Genomic DNA, 14,620 nt, shown 5'->3' on the forward strand with positions numbered 1-14,620 from the left:
TTAAACATTGTAAAAAATCACTGCGAGAGGTTATGATCATAACTTACGAAAACTATTGATTTTACTATAAGTACAGGCAGAGCTAGCGAGCATGCACTTCAGAATGTATAGATTTTCATGTCTGATCTGTTAAATTTTGTATTGTGCTACTATTGACTCAAAATAACATTTGATATTTAAGAGTACAGTAATTAATGAATGGAGTACTATATGTGTGCATGTCAAAGTCATGTCAGGATTACGGTCAATATTTCCAAATAGCACCTGACTTGCAAAAATAAGAACCACACAAAATACATATGTTGTATACAGTGATCGATATCATTATGATCTCATTTGTTTGGATAGTTGAACAGGAGCCTTTTGAACAATGAACAAAACAGAGCTGTGATCAGTACAGTTCATATTGGTAAAGCTCTTGATGTATGGGCTCACATGAATAATAGTTTTGACCTACATAGTAGATTAGAGATCTTTGTGCACAACATGATGTCCAGCCATGTGCCACCAAGTAGGCCAACCCATTGATGAGGACTTTGCTCATTTTTTTTTTTACCTTCTTAAGTCACACACTCCCAGTTTCATTTTATCCCCAACAAATATTCATCTCATATTTTCCATCATTTTAAATCTAGATCCTTGCTTTAACTACTTTGTAAGGGCATTTCCCTTCCAAGACAGTTAACCATCTTCTATTAGATATTGTGTTCCACTTTCTGCTGAATTAAAAAAAAAACAGCATTTTTTACATGATTTTGTAACTCACACCTGAAATCATGCCAAATCACATGCATTTTCTTTCGTTTCATATGAAATCAACAAGTGGAGCATTGTTTCTGTTTGTACAAAAGGTTAGCAGAGAGAAGAGATAATTTGTACTGTGTCTTTGACGGTGAAATATGAATTGATATATAAATACAAATCTTTTTTGTATATATGTGTATATGTATGTATTTATATTTCTTTCCCTACTCAGGCCCTGTTGTGCCCCCAACAACTACGGCGAAGAGCACCACACTATTAGGTATACCTTTCACTGCTAATGAACACTCCGCGGTGACAGCTTCAGCATTGCCCATTGTGATATCCTCTACAACTGCTCCTCCAACCACAATAGTAACCTCAATGGCTGATGCATCAACTGCAAAAGTTGATTCTACAAATAAGATGATAACAAATCTACCTTCTCCTATGTCCACATCAGTAATTTCATCATCTAAGCCAACCATGTTAATTGCTACAGGGTCCTCGGTGGCTAACCCTACAACCGGAGTGACAATATCACAGCCTTCTGCTCTGTCATCAACTAAAGGGACAACATCTAGGCCAACCTCCTCTCAGTCTCCTTTCTCTTTCAAGCAAACAACGATAAAAATGAGTTATGGAAAAGACATGATGACTGAGAGTGCTTCAACAGTAAATCAACGATTTATCACATCCAAGCAGATGGGGACACTAACAAGTAGGCTTGTATCTGCATGGTTAACATCAAACTCTTTTACAGGGGAAAATGTTATGGCTACTGGTCAAGAAGTAACACCTAGACCAGGTGATACTTTGTCTTCAAATGTTACTACACAAGCCAAAAACGTGACTGAGTTTATATTCACAACAGACCAATTGGTTAGTGTGGATGTCACTGGTTCTTCAGCATCTTCAAAATCTGCAGATGGATCAGCTCCACCTATAAATGAGCATACCATTCTTTCAACTATTGCAAACTTGTCAGAAATAAGAACACAGTTCACTCCTGTCTTTACCACAGTCGAACAGGCAGTTACATCATCCATCCCAGCAGATGGCAACTATAGCACCATAGCAGAAGTTACTACTTTAGCAGCAGAACTTGAAAATCCAGCTTCTAGTATATCCATTGCATCACCAAATACAGACCAACAAGGTTACACCATGAAAGGAAAGGCTTCATTGGAGGCCACAGTGACAAACTCAGTGGTGACAGAACCAGAATTTATCACATTTATCGGCGATGCTGTTACAAACGATGGGACTCTCACAACAGGAATGAGCCAAATGAATACTGAATCTGAAGAGGAAATAACAAGAATGGCAAGTGATATATTTGTAACTGGTTTTCCAGTTACACAGTCCAACACCGATTGGATAAAGGACACATCTTCACAGATTGGTGGAGCACTACTGACAGAAGACAGCAAAACCCCACATACTGATTATATAGTGACGATTGCTGATGAGAATACCATAACACAAGCAATCCTTACTTCTTCTGCAGGAGAGGACATTTTCACTGCAAAAACTTGGCCTGAAGCAACCACAACAGAGGAAGGGACATCACATCCCTTCCCCTCTACCAACCATGTTGATGCCATTTCAAACCAGTCTTTCACTTCTGAACAAAGTATGGAAGTAACAGTACCTTCTTTAACTTCAAGATTACCAGTGATTGGAACAGAAGCAATGACGAAAGTGATGACAACTTTTGAAGAAAAAAGTGAGTTTGCAACCAGCAAAGTCTTTGGTTCTACCATTGGTAATAATCAAAATTCTCAACATACTGTGCCTGGAACAACAGATGAAAGTGTTACTTTCTCTTCCACAGCACCATCCAAAATTGCATCAGAAGCAACACCAATTGCTACAGGGACAGTTCAACAAACTGGAGAATTGCTCGGATCACAGTCAAAACATCCTCCTGTCCAAGCTTCTCAAACCACATCTTTCTCACAGGGTCTTACCAAAAATGGACCCATTGATACAAATACACCAGATGAAATCACCCGAGAAAGGGCCATACAGGAAATAACCAGTGAAATTCTTACAAGTGGATCCATCTTTACTGTTCAAGGTGAAAATTCTACCCCTAGTGGAGGAATGACATCTGAAACGTTAGCAATGGAACGTATCTCTCCAAGAAATGAAGAGTTTACAGATTTAACTGGTAACATGGAAGCATTGATACAAACTACTGCTGCGCAAGTACCTTATGAAACTATCCCAGGTGATGCATATACACCCCAGCATTCAACAAAGGAATTTGAAGGTACAATTCCAGGAGGTGTTTCATCAGACTATTTTCATCATACTACAATGGCATCATTCTCTACCTCAGGTGCCCCAGCTGCTGAAGTTAGTACAGTTAACAGTTATACGATAGAGGAAACATTGCTGAGTAAGGTACGCACTCCCCTTCCAGTCTTCCTATACAATGCAACTGATAATCTGATACATTCAAACTCGTCACAAACTTCCATGACAACTTCTGAGTATGGAGGTATAGACACTGGAACTGAAGGAGTGAAAACTGTTGATTCCTCTGCTATTTTTTCTGATTTTCCAACAGATAGTACACATGATGTTTCAAGCATGTCAAATGCTCAGACCAGTGGGCTCACACAGCAAACAAACGCTAGTGCAAAAGTGTCAGCAGGCCATACAACATTGATAACTAACATAGTAACAACAGATGAGAGCAAAGTCACCACTTTTGAAGAACAAATAGAGGATATCACCATTATTGCTCCTGCTGTCACAAGTGAAGAGATGGGACCCATGAGCACTCTGAATGAAGCCATAGAAGTGAGCACAGGAGAGCAACATGATTTCTCAGAAACAACAGCCATGATGACCAAAATTTTTACAGAACTAAGTTATGAAAATTCTGCTGCTTCAGACAAAAAAACAGCATATACTAGTACATCAGATGGAGGTTCACACGTAGCAACAACAAGCAAGAACCAGGATGATTTTACTTCAGACTCACCTAGTGATGTGTCCAGTGCAACTATTTCAGATTTTCAGACAGAAAATTCTGCTTTTACTTCTGAAAGCCAGCAACTCGGGAGGAATGGCTCTGATGTAAATACTAATATGTCAACTGATGTTTATGCAACGTTTGATATTGGCAGGCAGACTACAAGTTCTATCTTGACTAACACTGGAGATAGTAGACGCTTATCCACAATCACAAATGATGGAGGTCCACAACCATTTCTGACTGATACCAGTACACCTACTGTAGAAATGAAAGATACTCGGACAGATGGCCTCACAAATTCTCCCTTGCCAGATGTAAACAGTCAAACAATAACTCGGAGATTGCAGAGTGATGGAACAACTGAGAATGAATCAGTTACAAGAACTTTAGCTGAAGTGGAGTCTTTGCACACAACGGCCACTGCTTCAACAGGTGCAGAAGCTCTTGATATAACCTCATATCACATTTCTGCAAATGGGGAATCTACTGAGATCATTACATCAGCACCTCAAAACCCAGATGGCTCAATCCTGTATCAAACTGGCATGACTTTTATTACTAACGATGGAGCATTTCCTACAGCTACCCCATTATATACACAAACAAGGAAAGTAAAAGAAATTACTCTTTCAACAAGGGAGACTTCATCTCTTAGAGAAGGATCTCATTTCAGTGAAAAGACTGCGCTTAACACTGGTTTCTCATCAACAGCTTCTCCAAGTATTTCCAAGCTTCTCCACAAAGAGACAGAAGTGACAACCTCTCAAGAAGTAAGCACCGAAGATAGTACTGATAACAGGACTGGAATGATTCCACATGAAGGGCTTACTAGTGACTTTTTTAGCCCTACTGTGGAAGAAATTGGCACAACAGTAGCCCAAAAGAACACATCAAGCATGGGAAGGGGCTCTGATGCTTCAACAACGCGGCCATTTGGAGGAAAAAGTGTTACACCAAGCAAAGAAACCAGTTTACAGACACATGTTTCAGAAACAAGTGAAAGAGAAACTACTTCCAATTATGTAAACACAGCCATAACAGACAGTGGCCTGGCTAATATGACTGACAAGGGCACAACTAGTGAGGATGGTGCCTCTTCACAGCAAGAGACAAGCTATTATACTTCAATCAGCATACATCCGAGACATCACAGAGAAGATACTATTCAGGGAGGTGTCACAACCGTTCAGAGTGAGTTTAGGCAGACCACTCTGGGTGTTAGTATTACAAGAGAAATGTCCTCAAAATATGACATGTTATCAATGTCTGCTAATCCTTCAAGTGTTGCAGCAATTCAAAGCAGAACTAAAGTGAATGGGAATGATATATCGGAAGAAGTGACAGCTTCCTCGAGGAATGGTGACCACACTTCTTTTTTTTCACAAACTATGCCTGAGGATCCTGTAAATATTGTTGTGACTGAACAGAGTACAGTCAAAAGTGAGGAAACAATAATTCCAACACAGATACCTTCTAGCAGTGAGGCCAGAGATACATTTACTCATGGCCTAAGTACAATAAGCAGTGATATAAGTGCAATGAGCAGTATGATTAAAAGCGAATACATCACCCCAGCAACCACCTTTATTTCAGAAACTAGCACTGAAGATGCATCTACAGAAGCAAAATCTTCTTCTGATTTTATTCAAACCATGGCAGTGACAGAAGCAGGAGAAACAACTAGATCAGTGCCTATTGCCTCATCCATTACTGAAGAAATAGAACTTACAACACCTTTAACTGATGGAGTTTCAGATGTGGGAAATATGCACACAAGCTCTACATTAATGACAGTGCCCCAGGAATCAAAGTCCCAGGTGCTCACTTCTGAAGGCAGTGGAAAGGTCAATATGAAGACATTTTATGGAGTTCTTTCAACCATTGTAACTACTGCAGACCAAGCTTTTCAGACGAGTTCAGTTGGGGGTAAGAGCACAATGACACCAGCAACTATTTCAGTTGAAAGTGAAGCCCCTGTTGAGGAAGATCATACTGTAGGCAGTATTATATCAACTCAGAAAAGAACAGCAACAGAGGACTTTCCAGAGTCATTAACACAAGGGCCTACATTGAGTTCTACAACAGGGTTTAAGCCCCCTTATACTCTGGAAACAACAGTCCAGATGACAGAACAGGGAAGTACAGGTCTTACCACCCAGTTTCCTGTAACTGAGGGAGTGACAGGGGATGAATATACACTATCTATGCATACGTCATTATCAGTAGCTGATGGAAATACCAGTGCATCTACAGAAGATAGCCTTGAAACAGTGACTAATGTCATTACTCAAAATGGAGTCATTTTATTAGAATCCACTTCAGTGCCAGTACAAACACATGGATTGTCATCCAAGACAGCAACAGAAACGTCAACAGGAGTTCCAGTAGAGGTTACCACAAAGTCTCATTTTGCATCAACAGAACACGATATCATCAATATATTAAGCAATAGTGTTGCATCTACACAAGATATTCTCAATTTCTCAACTGAACCCGGAGTAACTGTGCAGGAAATTGAAGGAATAACATCACAACACTCACTAACTCAACAGCTCTTTACTGCAACTCTGGGCTCTCTGCCAGTTTCAGACATTACTGCTGACCTTGCCATAACAGCTAAGAGTGAACTGATGAATGACATTGCAGAAACTCCAAGTGCTAGTCCACCATTGGGCTATTCTACATTGGAACCATTCACATCTGCCAGCCAAGATGAGAGCACTACTGGCCATCTTGTCCAGGAAACTAGTCGAGAATCGACCCCTGAAATTTCCACATCAGAACAACTTGCAGAGAAAACAGAACAAGAAGTGGAAACTACTTGGTCTCTAGTAACAAGACCAGGAACAGGTATTAATGCAACACAAGATCCACTTGCTAATACCACACAGCCAACGGTTACAATGCAATTTATGGGTACAAGTGATGGGCATACACAAAGCTTTAAGCCAACAGTAGTACCACATCTTGCAACGAGAGCATCATCCACTGAACCAACAAGAAAGCATAGAGCTTCATCACAACCAGCTGTACCTTCTACAGGGCAACAAACTTTATCTTCACAGCAGTTTTTTCCAGGCACTCATGAACCACCCATCTCAGACGATAACACTGATGTTTCACACCAAACTGCAGTGACCACAAAGCTTCCAATGTCACTTTCAACAACACAAACATACATCACGCAAGACATGAAGACCGAGGGCAGACCAGGAGCAGAGACTGGGGAAATGATTCTACAATCAGAAATAACAACAAAGCCTGAACAGAGTACAGTCAAAAGTGAGGAAACAATCATTCCAACACAGATACCTTCTAGCAGTGAGGCCAGAGATACACTTACTCATGGCCTAAGTACAATAAGCAGTGATATAAGTGCAATGAGCAGTATGATTAAAAGCAAATACATCACCCCAGCGACCACCTTTATTTCAGAAACTAGCACTGAAGATGCATCTACAGAAGCAAAATCTTCTGATTTTATTCAAACCATGGCAGTGACAGAAGCAGGAGAAACAACTAGATCAGTGCCTATTGCCTCATCCATTTCTGAAGAAATAGAATTTACGATACCTTTAACTGATGGAGTTTCAGATGTGGGAAATATGCACACAAGCTCTACATTAATGACAGTGCCCCAGGAATCAACATCCCAGGTGCTCACTTCTGAAGGAAGTAGAAAGGTCAATATGAAGACATTTTATGGAGTTCTTTCAACCATTTTAACTACTGCAGATCAAGCTTCTCAGACTAGTTCAGTTGATAGTAAGAGCACAATGACACCAGCAACTATTTCAGTTGAAAGTGGAGCCCCTGTTGAGGAAGATCATACTGTAGGCAGTATTATATCAACTCAGAAAAGAACAGCAACAGAGGACTTTCCAGAGTCATCAACACTAGGGCCTACATTGAGTTCTACAACAGGGTTTAAGCCCCTTTATACTCTGGAAACAACAGTCCAGATGACAGAACAGGGAAGTACAGGTCTTACCACCCAGTTTCCTGTAACTGAGGGAGTGACAGGGGATGAATATACACTATCTATGCATACGTCATTATCAGTAGCTGATGGAAATACCAGTGCATCTATCAATATATCAAGCAATAGTGTTGCATCTGCACAAGATATTCTCAATTTCTCAACTGAGCCCGGAATAACTGTGCAGGAAATTGAAGGAATAACATCACAACACTCACTAACTCAACAGCTCTTTACTGCAACTCTCGGCTCTCTACCAATTTCAGACATTACTGCTGACCTTGCCATAACAGCTAAGAGTGAACTGATGAATGACATTGCAGAAACTCCAAGTGCTAGTCCACCATTGGGCTATTCTACATTGGAACCATTCACATCTGCCAGCCAAGATGAGAGCACTACTGGCCATCTTGTCCAGGAAACTAGTCAAGAAACGACCCCTGAAATTTCCACATCAGAACAACTTGCAGAGAAAACAGAACAAGAAGTGGAAACTACTTGGTCTCTAGTAACAAGACCAGGAACAGATATTGATGCAACACAAGATCCACTTGCTAATACCACACAGCCAACTGTTACAGTGCAATTTATGGGTACAAGTGATGGGCATACACAAAGCTTTAAGCCAACAGTAGTACCACATCTTGCGACGAGAGCATCATCCACTGAACCAACAAGAAAGCATAGAGCTTCATCACAACCAGTTGTGCCTTCTACAGGGCAACAAACTTTATCTTCACAGCAGTTTTTTCCAGGCACTCATGAACCTGCCATTTCAGACGATATCACTGATGTTTCACACCAAACTGCAGTGACCACAAAGCTTCCAATGTCACTTTCAACAACACAAACATTCATCACGCAAGACATGAAGACCGAGGCCAGACCAGGAACAGAGACTGGGGAAATGATTCTACAATCAGAAATAACAGCAAAGCCTGTTACCCTTTTCACAACTCGACAACAATCTTTTATATCTAGGGAGCCGACAGTCGCAACTCAGACAAGGCATCCCAGAGATACAACATTTTCACAAAGTACTCTTAAAGGCTGGCATAGAGTAACTACTCCAGTATCAAATGTGTCAGACCAGCAGTTAGTTCGTACCTCACAATCAGACACAAGTACTGACAAATTTGTTGTCACAACTATAAAGCCTGAAGTTACAGTACCAACTGAGATTTTAACAAGGCAGTCATTTACAACCACTTTGTCACACAGAGTAACACCACAAACCTCTGATGTAACCACAAGGCAGCGAGGACATACCACAGAAATGACCATGACCACAAGGAACCAGCCTGTAGTTAACACAACAACTTACCCATCGTTTTTTTCTTCTGGGCTGTTAGTCACGACTTCAAAATCTTCTCATCCTTTCACTGATCAACTAGTCATTACAACAGGGAAGTCAGTGGTGACAATGAATCTTGCAAATGTTACAACAAAAGAGCCTGAAGCACGAACAGAATCAATACTCGTAACAACTGAAGAGCCAGCAGTTATGACAGTTGTCACTACAAAAGAAGCAGTGGCTTCATCAAGTCAGAAAGTTGTATCAACACAGCCACCGCTTGCAACAGCAATATCGCCAATGCTGAACACTCGTCCGACAGTCAAAACAAGGCATCCAGAGGTTAACACACCACCACAGGTTACTACAAGAGATCAGGCATATTTCACTAGTCAGCCATCAACCCCTAAGACAGGGCAGCCTGCTAGGACAGCTACAGCAGCTACACACTTGACAACAGGAGGTAGTTTACAACATGGAATGACACATACACAAGCACAAAGTTCTTCAACAGCAGCACTACATACTCCAACACAAGTATATTTTAGGACAACACCAGCATTCGTGACTCAACCTGCAATAGTTTCCACTGATAACACTACCACAGCTGATGGACTCCTGAAATATACTTCACAGCAGACAATGAGGACTATGGCAAGGGCCACACTGGAACAAGCTCAATGTAAGAATTAAGATTTTTGTGTGTTTACGCTGTATCGGTTTCATTTGTGACCTTGCATCACAAAACCAGCAAAAAGTCGCCAAACATGGGTTTTTAATAAAGGGCAGATTCTGAAAGGATGCAAGGACTCGAAAGCTTTAAAACAATGTATAACTCAATTCAAATGGACTCTTGTAACCTATTTAAAGATTGGAAAGAAAGCACACACTCTGGAAAAGGGTGAACCGAGAAAAGAGACTCTGAAGTACACGTGTATGCAGAGTCTATTTGAGCGCTTATTTTTTACCAAGCTGTGCTAGCTGCACTGTGAATGGGACAGAAAAACAGGATGTAAACCACTGGAGCAACAACAATGAAGGGATTATCAAATTAAGCTGAAATCAACCGTGCTCTGTTCGTGATTAATGCCAACTTTCAAAGCAGTAGCACCAACCTTTCAAAAGTTATTAAAGTTGAAATTGAAGAATGTGCAAAGGATTTTCAAAAAAGGAGAAGGGCCTCTATTGAAGATATAGCTGATCACACTTCTCTACAAACAAGGTTGTAGAAAAGCAGCTGAAAAGACACTCTCCCATTTATTTCATGATCTCAAACCTAGGAATAATGTAGAGGAAAAGCAACTCTTTCAGGAAATATGAAATTCTCAAGATTGACTTGGTTGACCCATTTCACCTTTTTGGAGTCCTTACCTATCAAGGGGCACAACTTTTTGTTTGTTTTGTGATGCACTGTCACATTTTATTATCACTATAATTGTCTCATGAAAGAGTAGGAAATGTGTGCTTCTTTCATTCATTGTTCATATAGTTTTAGTCATTTCATTTGCAGAATTTGGAAAATCTAAACTGGAAACTGTGGAAAGTGATTGGTAAATTGAACAACACATTAAAGAAGATAAGAGTACATGTTTCTGTCTCAATTTGGCAACGTTTTGCAAATTTAGTGGATTCAAAGTATTTAAGCAGTAGGGGGTAATTTCCCTGATGCGGTATCATCACAAATATTGATTGGGTGCAAGGTGTGAATAGAGCGTGTGCCAATGGGCTCGCAACCTCTTTTCTTATACACAAAAAAGGCACTTGAACGGGGTCAGAGAAAAGCAAATTCCACTGAACTCTGCTTCGATCACTATATGTACATCTCCATAAAAGTTTTATAGCAAAATAAGCTCACACTACATTGGAAAAAAAAGTAGATAATACTGTGGTACATGCAGTGTTCATACAGAAACAGAACAGATATTGATAGAAGAAACTGTAATCTTTCTATCAAAGCCATTTTTCTGATCAACATAACCCAAATAAACATGAATTTAGGCCACAAATGCAGGCACTCTTGTCTACATTTTGGGAACCTTGTATACCAGGTTGCCATATATCAGTTGACCCCCACGGGAACATGGCAACATTTTGACACAAATTCTAGGGGTGACTGTATAATGAGAAATGGTCCAAAAATTTTGGAACACAGTGATTTTATGGACCTGCATGGCATGTAGAGGTATGACATTTTGTACTGCAGTTTCAGCTCTCCAGAAGATGAGTTTTTGCCAGCTTCTGTCATTAATCATTTTTGTTATGGTGATGAGGATTTTGCCAATAGATTCTTTTGGATAGGAGTGTTATTAAATGCTTTTACATCCAATATGAGCCCATCCATGGGTGCAAATTTGTGTACAGATGATGGTTCCTGGTAGGGATATGTTCATTAATGTACCTTTGTTACTCTTTAGATTTTGACATTGCATGCAAAATTCCTCACTAGATGCAGTATATAGGTACAAACTGAGATGAGTGGAATTTTTGCTTATTTCAGATGCAGAGGTTCTCACAGCAACTGTAACTATATTGAAAATCAATGGTATTGAGACATTTGTGTCATTGGAGATGCGCAACCAATCCAGTCACACCTTTTTCAACTTCCAAGGGCAGTTATGCAATGCAGTGAGTATATACAGGGTATAGGACATTAATAATCTAATTATCAGACTGAGGTTCAGGGAGTATTGTACAGTTGTTAACGAGGTATTCGTGCAATGATATGTATTTCAGGCCTTTTGTATATTAGGGTATGAAAATGTCAGTGGTTGTATAACAGTTTTAATCTTTTCTGGATGATGGAGAAATGCAATATAATTATATCCCATTGCAATTACGACCAAAAAACTCTGGCCTCTAATTGCATACTGATGCATAAACAAAGCTGAAATCATTAGAATATCGCACATAAATGCAATTCTGCATCAGCCAGCAGCTGCAGCAAGGGCTTGATGGCATCAGGAATAATGCTTGTCAATTAGACTCAATCAGATACAGGCATCTTTTCTAAATTTCAGGTCTTCGTATTATCCAAGTGTTCTCTATCTGTATCCAGATTTACAAATCTTGCTCTTACTCGTACTGTTTCCGTACTATTATACATTTCAGGTTTCATTTCCATCTCTTTTACAGACTCAGACATACATAACATGTAGATGCAGACAAAAATTGAGATATGTGCAGTTGTCATGTACAGTTCTTTTCAAACAATACAAATTTTTCAGTCCTCATCTTAGACATTTCATAGACAATTCACAAAGCAGTAGTAATACTTATGAGTCATTAGTAACTCTTGCATCATGTCCTTTTTATTACAACTGACATATTGCCCTACATTAATGTGAATACTGTAAAAGTGGAAATTTTCGCGGTGTTCAAATTTTCGCGCATTTCGCGCAACCAGAAACTAGCGCGAAAATAAAAGCACGCGAATATTTTTGCTTGCCATATGTGCCTGTGCGTGATGTCTTGATTCCGCGGAATTAAAAACACGCGAAACTCTTCCGGCCCGGCCAAGCGCGAAAAATTAGTCACGCGAAAATATCCACTTTTACAGTAAACACCATTATTCACTTTAAAGTAGTAGCCATGAAAAAAAAAAATCATGGGCATATGCAAACAGTCCCTCTAGAATATGTATGCCCATGATTGTTAATGATGACTGCCACTGAAACCCTGAATAATCAGCATTTACAATATTTATGTCAGTGTAGGGCTGTAAGTCAATGGATTGCAATAAAAACAACAGGATGCAAGATGCAAGAATTACCAATCTAAAATAAAAACAATACCTGCTGCTGTAAGGGATTGCTCTATCTCTGGCTTTTATTCAGAAACGAAACGAGGCATAAAAATTGCTTAGCATATCCATTCGCACACTGTGAATACTTCCATCTGCTACTGCAAAAGTGGCAATTTTCGCAGTGTGGAAATTTTTGCACATTTCATGCAGCAAGAAACTAGCAATAATAAAAACATGCCAATATTTTTGCTTGTCATGTGTTCCAGTAATTAATGCTTTAATTCTGTAGAATATAAAACATTTGAAATTCATCTTACCCAACTGAGCAGGAAAAATTACTCGTGTGAAAATGTCCACTATTACAGTAAAAATGCTTCTCAATGCAAATGCAATTTGCCTGATGCAGAGTCAGGTACCTGATATTGCAAGTATACAGACAACAAAATTTGATTTCATTTGTTCTCTTTAGCTGCTGGAGTACTTTGTAAGCCTCCCCATCAACACTGTTGGCATCATATGCAGAGTAACAAGCCTGGTGAATGGTAGCATTATTGCATCTCTGGAGTTCAATGTGACAGCTGGCACACAGGATGATGCTCTCAATAGGGCAACCCAGATTTATAATGCTCAAATCACAAGCAACACTGTAATCACTGATCCTGTCAGCAAAAATGAGTTCACCCTGGCTACCTTCACTGTCAATGGTATGTCATTGTACTGTACTTGAATGTTTGCAGAAGATGGTATTTCATTCAATTTTAAGTTATCATTAATGATTCTTTGTGTCTATAGAAAATGAAACAATGTTTATGTATATGTATATTTATATGTACCTAGCTACGTACAATACAAACGTCACTTGTAAGTGACATTTGCTTAGTGTTTAGTGGAACCATAGAAGGTTAGAAAACGTAATTATGAAATGTTTTACCTGAAACAAATTTAACGTAAGTTACTGTAAAACATGGTATATTCGTGGCATGAATTTTTCGTGAATTGGAGCCGACGGCCTTTTTTGCGGCTTGAAATTTTTGCAAACTGCCACTGGCATTCAATGCATATAGTGTAGACAAGAACTTTCGTGTGCATTTTAATTTCGTGAATCTTTGCGCTCGCAAAATTTGTGAAATTAAAATGCACGCGAACATTCCTCGTTTTACAGTACCATATTGTGCACAACTCCTAATCAAACTTTAAATACTACCCTTACTTTGAAAGTATTTGTCAGTAGAAAGCTGATTAACCTGTCAAATACTTCTTCACAGAGTAAATTTTGAGATTCCCATATGCATATTGTTCATTGAATTACTTAATTTGGAAATGCACTTTATTGTAAACACTGCATAAATGTGTACATGTTTTGGCAAAACCACATACATTTGTATCTCTGTTTTGACACTTTTGAGGATATACGTCATGTAGGTTTTTAACTTCTTACCACTGTATGTTTTTACTTCACACGCTGTGTGTGATTTGTGTAATTCTTGTATTATTCACACACATACACAAATGAAATCTTGAGTTTTGTTTTATATCAGATTTTCTTCAGATACATGGTTAAGCCAACATAATCATGACCATATTGTTTAGCATTCGTTTGGTAAAATCATGTACATATATGTCAGAGTGACTATCATCACTCCACCTATTGTTTTGGCAAAACTATGTTTTTGCCAAATAATGTAGGAGCTGATGTAGGCCTTTTAGTTTGACAAAACCATGTATCTTGTGGAACAGAGATATGTGGTAGTGCTAAATCATTCAGAGCTAAAATGAGAAATTGCTAAAATTTGTATTCATATTATTAAAGAAATAAAGTTGAGTTAAAGGCCTACAATGTGACAAATTAGCCATGCAGTCACAAACCTATGC

At 39.2% G+C, this 14,620-nt stretch overlaps 1 protein-coding gene across 1 annotated transcript in view; it reads left to right on the plus strand.

Moving 5' to 3' along the window:
- The window catches only part of LOC140236470 (uncharacterized), a 180,883-nt gene that overhangs the window by 45,580 nt on the left and 120,683 nt on the right, over window positions 1-14,620 (plus strand). Inside the window, exons 7-9 of the mRNA XM_072316394.1 lie at window positions 977-9,688; window positions 11,504-11,631; window positions 13,218-13,452. Coding sequence (XP_072172495.1) covers window positions 977-9,688; window positions 11,504-11,631; window positions 13,218-13,452 — 9,075 coding nt within the window. The remainder of the gene's footprint in view (window positions 1-976; window positions 9,689-11,503; window positions 11,632-13,217; window positions 13,453-14,620) is intronic.

The sequence above is a fragment of the Diadema setosum genome, chromosome 13, assembly GCF_964275005.1.
Source record: "Diadema setosum chromosome 13, eeDiaSeto1, whole genome shotgun sequence".
Taxonomy (NCBI): domain Eukaryota; kingdom Metazoa; phylum Echinodermata; class Echinoidea; order Diadematoida; family Diadematidae; genus Diadema; species Diadema setosum.